Source organism: Gymnoscopelus braueri (genome assembly GCF_963280865.1).
Source record: "Gymnoscopelus braueri genome assembly, chromosome: 11".
Lineage (NCBI taxonomy): Eukaryota > Metazoa > Chordata > Actinopteri > Myctophiformes > Myctophidae > Gymnoscopelus > Gymnoscopelus braueri.
In genome coordinates this window covers 39,123,808-39,133,437 of record NC_137613.1, presented here as the reverse complement: position 1 = coordinate 39,133,437, position 9,630 = coordinate 39,123,808, and the positions used below count along the sequence as shown (strand labels likewise).

Genomic DNA, 9,630 nt, shown 5'->3' with positions numbered 1-9,630 from the left:
AACACGAAATTGTCCGATTTCCCATATTCCATCCTCATTGCCTATGGTTGGCTTCCAAAGTTTGCAGGATTGGTCCGTTTTGAACAAAAAGCCTCAAACTATGCACGCAGCTTGCGATTTCCGTGAATTTTCACACGCACATTCCCACTAAGCCGAGGAAGAAATGCCACCCTTTTCACATTGGCCTGTTATAGCGCCACCAGCAGGTCTAATTTAGCAAAACAAATTTTTGGAACAAAATGCCTCAAATCATGAATGCAGTGTCTGATTGCCGTGAAAGACCTAAGAATAAATGGCACCCTTTTCACATTGGCCTATTATAGCGCCACCAGGAGGCCAGAATAACGTACCTGACCTGGCGGAGACCTGTGCTCTGAGGAGCACTTTTTCTAGTTTTTTCTTCTTCTGCCACTTTTGGCAGTTCTGGCTTAACCGTGCATACGCTTTTTACGAAACTCGGCCATATGATAGATCGTCATGAAAAACTATCAAGAAATAAATCTCACAATCTTTCGTCAAAAGGTGGGGCTATAGCACTCAATTGAAAATGCCAACTTTGAAGAGGTACAACTCATGCCCTGTTTGACCTACAGCAATAAATACACACATGCGTCTACTCTTTCACACTCTGACTTTTGACCTCTGACCTTTAGATCTCCCACCATTTTGAATTATATGAAAAACATCTCCTCCAGGGATTTTTGAGTAATCTGCACGAAACTTTTTACACATGAACTTTGGACCTATGCCGACAAAGCGATGTAGCGGATTTTCCATAAGTGAAAAAATGAAGCTTTAATGCGCCAATGAATATTGCAGTTTTATGACAATTATTCATCTGCCTCTAACACATACATGCGGTTCAAGCCTCACTTGATGCAGACTCATTTAAGTTGAATTGCAAAAAACATGACTGTATCAATGAATACATGTGCAAACGGTAAAGATAACATGAAATGCTTAATTGAGAGGGTATGTTTTTTCAATGTATGACGTACTTCATTGTGAAAATAGCCGATCTACAATCTCACAACTTTTCAGATAGCAACGTTTTGTGAGCTTGTAGATCGGCTGCTTTCACTGGTTTCGGTTTCGAGGAGACATACAATTTCTCTATTGGTAAATGGTTTGTGAACGAGTGATCTTAGTGTTAGTGTTAGTGTGAATTATTTTTTCACTGGTTCTGGTCACCAGTTCAAGCCTCATCTTTTGCTGGCTACTTTTCAATTGTATCGCACAAAACATGACTGTATCAATTAATGCATGTGCAACTGTTAAAGGTAACATGAAATGCATCTTGGAGAGAGTATGTTTTTGCAATGTATGACAAACTTCATTGTGAAAATAGCCGATCTACAATCTCACAACTTTTCAGATAGCAACGTTTTGTGAGCTTGTAGATCGGCTACTTTCACTAGTTTTCGTTCCGAGGAGACACAAAAATGCCTTTATTGGTAAATGGTTTGTGAACCAGTGATCTAGAGTAATTCGGGACACAGAGGCTTGGTTCATAATGGACGGAAATACTTATAAATATCAACAGACACTACGAGGGAGGCCATATATCTACAGTAGCTCAATGAGAAGAGAGGCAACCTCGGAGTCCGTAGATCGCTGGTTCGATGTCCGCGACAATGTATTGAGGTGATCATGATTTGGCATTCTTGGGTTTACACATAGTGTTTCTTGAGGATAGGCTTAGGTGTTGTTTTACTGAGGTTAGGGTTAGTGAGGGTTTAAAATGCTCATTTGTTAATTGCATGGTCTTCTTTCTCTCAAGTTCATTCTTCTATGTTTCTATGGCTTATTGTGCATATTACTTATCATTGCTTCTTTCTTTTTTCTTTCTGCATTCCCTGGCCCCGCTTATCACGCTTGCAGCTATATTTCTCTTTGTCTTTCCCCCAGACCTACCGTCATGGAACATATTTAAACAAATTTGTGTTTTAGATCCTACACAATTAACAGCATGTGCCATGTTTATCACATTCAAATGTCTAGTCAGCAACAAGTCTTACGTCAACTGTGAAAGGTGTGTTAAATACAGACACATATTGACATGTCACACACTATACCATGTAGAATAAAGTATGTTGCCCCTTACTCAGTTGGTGCGTGGGTTTGTTGGAAATGTCACATCCTTTCTGAGTGTGTATTTTCTCGCGTCCAATGGAAGCGTACAGTAGAAGAACACAGTGTTTATAAGACACGGAGAGAGACTTTGTAAGTCTCCCTCTCTGGATTAACTAGCGCTGATGTTGACCATTTTTCATCCTTGTGGGTCATTACTCTTCCTCTTTGTGTGTGTGTGTGTGCGTGTGTGTGTGTGTGTGTGTGTGTGTGTGTGTGTGTGTGTGTGTGTGTGTGTGTGTGTGTGTGTGTGTGTGTGTGTGTGTGTGTGTGTGTGTGTGTGTGTGTGTGTGTGTGTGTGTGTGTGTGTGTGTGATATTTGTCTGAGAGAGAGAGAGAGAGAGAGAGAGAGAGAGAGAGAGAGAGAATAAGTGTGTATTTGGGACTTACTCCACACTTTAGATTTGAGAGATTTCAAAACATTACCTCACCTTTATCTGACGGAAGCTGTTATTCAGCGTGATTCAATGTTAATGTTTGAGTCAAATTCAGTCAAACATCTGCATATAGTGTATGCACAGGGGTTCAGTGTTCTTTCCATACAGAGCTATATGTATAAAATATACCAAATAGGGCACATTTCTTTGCATGTGGAGGGAAAAAGCATATTGATTATGTGTTGCACTAAGACAGTGGTTCTCAACCTGTGGGTCAGGACCCTCAGGGGGGTCCCCACATGATTCTATTTTGGGGGGGGTACCAGTTCAAATATTTTGGGGGGTCGCGACCTGAAAAGGTTGAGAACCACTGGTCTAAGAGGTTCTCAGCATGAATAGGGTAGCTGAGAGACCTGGAACAGTTAAGGAAAAGCTGTGGACTGGATCAATAAGTCGCCTCCCCTCCTCTCTCCCATTCAGAAACACGACCGGCTCTGGGTCGGCCTGGAAGGGCTCGCGGCGAAGGTGGCTCAGGTTGCTCGCGCGCCTGAGCTTTACAGCGCCCGTGCCCCGACTTCGCCGTTTCCCCCCGGGGCCGTGGACTGAGGTATCTCTGCGTTCTGCCCGGCTGCGGCCGGGCACGGGGCCCCTCGCCCCCGGTGCGACTGTCGACCTGGACGGACTGTCCTCAGTGCGTCCTGACCGCGTCGCGCCGCTCGGGCGGGGACCGGCCCTCGTACAGCGGGCGCTAGGGGTCGGCGACGATGTCGGCTACCCACCAGACCCGTCTTGAAACACGGACCAAGGAGTCTAACGCGCGCGCGAGTCGGAGGGCTCGCTCGAAACCCCGTGGCGCAATGAAAGTGAAGGGCGGCGCGCGCCGCCCTAGGTGGGATCCCGGCCGCTCCGGCGTCGGGCGCACCACCGGCCCGCCTCGCCCGCTCCGTCGGGGAGGTGGAGCATGAGCGCGCGCGATAGGACCCGAAAGATGGTGAACTATGCCTGGGCAGGGCGAAGCCAGAGGAAACTCTGGTGGAGGCCCGCAGCGGTCCTGACGTGCAAATCGGTCGTCCGACCTGGGTATAGGGGCGAAAGACTAATCGAACCATCTAGTAGCTGGTTCCCTCCGAAGTTTCCCTCAGGATAGCTGGCGCTCGACAGCTCGCAGTAACTTCATTTTGTATTAATGCAAGAACAATGGCTTCTACTTCACATGCTAACTTTCCAAGAAGAGAATGGCTGTAATTTCTATTAGCTTGGAATCGCCATTGATGATGTCATTGGTAGGCAGGTTTCTGAACTGTCTATATAGCCTATCAATGCGACGCAGAGTGAGCATATGAGCATTAGTGAGGACCATTTACATGAAGATAAGGTTGAAAATGGGTGAATTGTATGTTGTAGCAAATCAACGCTCAGGATCAGGAAGGATATGGTCGGAGAGGTGACTGAAGTACAGTTATATGTTTTTATGGTCTGATGGCACTGGAATCCAAACATACAGGAACATATGCTCTTCCCCAGTGATGTAAAGTAACTAAGTATTATATTATAATTTACTCAAGTATTGTACTTAAGTAACATTTTTAGGTATTTTTTTGTTTATGGGAGTATTTCCAATTTTCAGTACTTTTACTTCTACTCCACTATATCTCAGAGGCAAATATTATTCTTTTACTCCACTACAATTATTTTAAAACTTTAGTTACTAGTTACTTTGTAGATTTTGATGATTATTACAAAACATACATTAACTACTTTAGCCCTATATACATTTCGGCCATTTGAAAATAGCCGATCTACAATCTCACAATGCGACACATTGTGAGCTTGTAGATCTGTTTTCAAAAGATTTTTATACATTTGAAAGGATGTGAAATGGGACATTCTACATAATGAGTACTTTCTACTTTTGGTACTTTAAGTACATTTTGATACCAATACTTTTGTCCTTTTACTCAAGTACATTTTGAATTCCGGATTTTATTTGTAACAGACTATTTCTACATTGCAGTATTGATACTTTTACTTAAGTAAAATATTGTAGTACTTTTTCCACCACTGCTCTTCCCTAAACATAGAGGCTCCACTAAAACAATTCAATACATTTAGGCTACTTGTTCCTCTTCTGGGCAGCAAGTTACACTACCAACTAGAAACATATGCTGTGCTCCATATGAATGACTATGTATACCGATGTGCGTGATGTTTGGACAAAATCTGTAGGAGCAATAGTAATTTAGAAACAACAACAATACAATAGTTGTTTCTTTATTATTATATAGTTTTTATTGTGCGAGGCCAAAATGGGAAGTGGCTCTTTAGGGCCATCATGAGTCCGATTTGAAAAATGTGGCCTGCAGAAATAATAATGTGAAAATGTTATATAGATGGGATCAGAAACCATTTATCAGTCATTATTCCAACCGGTTTCGGTAGGGACTGTGTCAACATGAACCGGCAGGAAGACTGGATCAGTTAATTCCATCATTTCCGCATCCAATATGAGCCCGTCCGACATGTGTATATATAGGTCACAGTAGCACTGATCCTGACTGCCACGGTGCAACCAAAATATTTTTTATAATTGACAAAGTTTCTAGCTAAAAAAGGACACATTGAACTTGAAAAGCCCCCATAATATATGTTTTAATATTTTTTTGTTTAGCTGTTATTAATGTTTTTGAGTTTAGCTGTCATGGCGTTGCATCATGGGTAATGTGTCTCTACTCTCTAATTGGCTGTCAGAGGAAACGTCATGTGAGCCAATTAGATGATTACCTAGCAGTCAATGCAGCAGCTAGATATCACAACAGTCAACAACAAGCAAAGCTTCACATGTTAACACACTGCAAGAATACAGGAAAGGTGGGCACTAGCAGTGGTGTAAAGTAACTAAATACATTTACTTAAGTAGTGTACTTACAATTTTGAGCTACTTTTACTTTACTGGAGTATTTCAAATTTTCAATACTTCCACTACATCTCAGAGACAAATATTGTACTTTTTACTCCAATACAATTATTTGAAAACTTTAGTGTTGTGATTTCGGTTGACCAACCATGTGGTCCCCTATGGGTCTCCATCTAAGGGTGGTGAGTGATGTTTCAGTTGAGCAGAGAACATGATGACACCAGGCAGTATTACTCTACAAGGTTCTGAAGTGTAATAGGCTACTACACACATAGAGACTATATATACAGTATTGGACAGTGGACACATGACGTGACCAGATCGAAGATATGAAAACAAGGACAAGAACCTATGACAAGATACAGAATAGATAGACTAGAACAGAACATGCATCTCGTATCATTGTGCACAGACGTCAGTCTCTCTGATAAAGTAGCTGGTGGTCATCGTATTGGATATCAATATGCTTACGTAGATGAGTGATTCACCACATGTTATGTGTGCTGGGTCAAGCAGATAAAGGTCATAAATCATGACAGTTTGTTACTAGTTACTTTGTTGTAGATTTTGATGATTAGTACAAAACATACATTAACCACTTCAGCCCTATACATTTTGGCCATTTGAAAATAGCTGATCTACAAGGTCACAATGCATTGTGAGCTTGTAGATCTGCTATTTTCAAAAGATTTTTATACATTCTATACAATTGAAAAGTTGTGAATTGGGACATTCTGCATAATGAGTACTTTTACTTTTGGTACTTTTTTGATACCAATGCTTTTGTACTTTTACTCAAGTCAATTTTGAATTCCTTTTGCTTGTAACAGACTATTCCTACATTGCAGTATTAACTTTTACTTAAGTAAAAAAATAATAGTACTTTTTCCACCATTGCGCTTCCCTAAACATAGAGGCTCCACTAAAACAATTCAATTCATTTATAGGCTACTTGTTCCTCTTCTGGGCAGCAAGTTACACTACCAAAAAGAAAAACAACAACAATACAATACAGTTATTTCTTTGTTATTGTATTATTTTAATTGTGCGAGGCCAAAAACGGGAAGTGGCTCTATAGCACCATGATGAGGCCGATTTGAAAGATGTTGCCTGCAGAATGTGAAAATGTATTGCAGATGAGATCAGATTTCAGATGTTACTTTTCAGTCATTTTCACAACCAGTTATGTCAGGGCCTGATTTAGTACACCTCTGCATGAACTGACAGGGAGACTGCGTCTTGGCACCATTATCATCATTTCCACATCCAATCATCAACAGTCTGGCCTGTGTATATATAGGTGACAGTAGCACTGATCCTGACTGCCACGGTGCAACCCAAAATACTTTGCATAATTGACAAAGTAACCACTTTCTAGATAAAAAGGAAACGTTGATCTTGAACTTGAAAAGCCCCCCTAATGTATTGTTTAATATTTTTTTGTTTAGCTGTTATTAATGTTTTTGAGTTTAGCTGTCATGGCGTTGCATCATGGGTAATGTGTCTCTACTCTCTAATTGGCTGTCAGAGGAAACGTCATGTGAGCCAATTAGATGATTAGCTTGCAGTCAGTGCAGCAGCTAGATATCATAACAACAAGATAATAGTCAACAACAAGCAAAGCTTTACATGTTAACACACTGCAAGAATACAGGAAAGGTGGGCACTGTCTTCCCTAAACATAGAGGCTCCACTAAAACAATTCAATACATTTAGGCTACTTGTTCCTCTTCTGGGCAGAAAGTTACACTACCAACTAGAATGTGCTGTGCTCCATATGAATGATGTGTACCAATTTGCTTGATGTTTGGACAAAATCTAGGAGCAATAGTAATTTAGAAAAAACAACAATACAATATAGTTATTTCTTTATTATTATATTGTTTTTATTGTGCGAGGCCAACACGGGAAGTGGCCCTATGCCATGATGAGGCCGATTTGAAAAATATAGCCTGCAGAAATAATAACGAAAATGTTGTATGGATGGGATCAGAGAACTTGACCTTCAGTCACTTTCACTGCCAGCCATGTCAGGTAGGATCATTCTGAATGTACTGGGAGGAAGACTGATTTTGATATTTCTATCATTTCCACATCCAAACATAGCCAGTCCGACCTGTGTATATATACGTCACAGCAGCACTGATCCTGACTGCCACGGTGCAACCCAAATCATTTGCATAATTGACAAAGTAACCGGTTTCTAGATAAAAAAGGAAACGTTGATCTTGAACTTGAAAAGCCCCCCATAATGTATTGTTTAATATTTTTTTGTTTAGCTGTTATTCATGTTTTTGTGTTTAACTATCATTGCGTTGCATCATGGGTAATGTGTCTCTACTCTCTAATTGGCTGTCAGGAGGAAACGTCATGTGAGCCAATTAGAAGATTAGCTTGCAGTCAGTGCAGCAGCTAGATATCATAACAGAAACAGTCAACAACAAGCAAAGCTTCACATGTTAACACACTGCAAGAATACAGGAAATGTGGGCACTAGCAGTGGTGTAAAGTAACTAAGTAAATGTACTCAAGTACTGTACTTACAGTAAGTACAATTTGAGGTACTTTTACTTTACTGGAGTATTTCCAATTTTCAATACTTTTACTTCCACTCCACTACATCTCAGAGACAAATATTTTTACTCCACTACAAATATTTAAAAACTTTAGTTACTAGTTACTTTGTAGATTTTGATTATTATTACAAAACATGCATTAACCACTTCAGAATTCCGGACTTTTACTTATTGTAACAGACTATTTCTACATTGCAGAATTAATATTTTTTACTTACAGTAAGTACAAAATTTGAGTACTTTTTCCACCACTGCTCTTCCCCCAAGCATAGAAGCTCCACTAAAACAATTCAATACATTTAGGCTACTTGTTCAGGTACACAGATTTTGCTCTTCTGGGCAGCAAGTTACACAACCAACTAGAAACATGTGCTGTGCTCCATATGAAAAATCTGCGTTATGTTTGGACAACATCTGTAGGAGCAATAGTAATTTAGAAAAAAAAACAATACAATGCAGTTATTTATTTATTATTACATTATTTTAATTGTGCAAGGCCAAAACGGGAAGTGGCTCTATAGCGCCATGATGAGGCCGATTTGAAAAATGTGGCCTGCAGAAATAATAACGTGAAAATATTTTACAGATGGGATCAGATTACGATTTTCAGTCACACAACCATCTGTGCCAAGGCCCAGCTCGTACCTCTGCATGATGTCATATGGCTGGAAGACTGGTTCCGATATTTCCATCACTTCCACATCCAATTAATAACAGTCTGGCCTGTGTATATATAGGTCGGAGTAGCACTGATCCTGTCTGCCACGGTGCAACCCCAAATAATTGCATAATTGACAAAGCAACCGGTTTCTAGATACAAAGGAAACGTTGAACTTGAAAAGCCCCCCTAATGTATTGCTACTAATGTTTTTTTTTGTTTAGCTGTTATTAATGTTTTTGTGTTTAGCTGTCATGGCGTTGCATCATGGGTAATGTGTCTCTACTTTCTAATTGGCTATCAGGAGGAAACGTTCTTTGAGCTAAGTAGAGATGGGATTTATGGCTCTTTGAAGGGGGGATCCGTTCCTTTCCAAGAGCTGTTCAAAAGACTGGCTCATATATATATATATATATATATATATATATATATATATATATATATATATATATATATATATATATATATATATATATATATATATATATATATATATATATATATATATATATATATATATATATATATATATATTTTTTTTTTTTTTTTTTTTAAATAATATTATTTATATTTATATAATATTATTTATAATATTATTATATTATTTAATATATTACTATAATATATTACTATAATATAATATATTATTATATTTAATAATGTATACTATAATATATTAATTAATTAATTAATTAATTAATATACTATTTATTATATTATAATATAATTATAATAATATGTTATAATATAATTATATATATATATATATATATATATATATATATATATATATATATATATATATATATATATATATATATATATATATATATATATATTAATTTTATATATGAATAATTATAATATTTAACATTAATGAATATGTAATAATATATAATATACTTAATATATTATTTAATATTATTATAATATATATTATATTACAATATATATTATTATATATTATAATGGCTC

The 9,630-nt window shown here is 38.2% G+C and overlaps 1 protein-coding gene across 1 annotated transcript in view; it reads left to right on the top strand.

Annotated features, from left to right (window-relative positions):
* Positions 1 to 5,570: 5,570 nt before the first annotated feature.
* The window catches only part of LOC308095624 (G-protein coupled receptor 20-like), a gene marked incomplete at both ends in the record, with an annotated part of 7,667 nt that continues 3,607 nt past the window's right edge, over positions 5,571 to 9,630 (top strand). The window contains one exon of the mRNA XM_080442675.1: positions 5,571 to 5,603. Coding sequence (XP_080298801.1) covers positions 5,571 to 5,603 — 33 coding nt within the window. The remainder of the gene's footprint in view (positions 5,604 to 9,630) is intronic.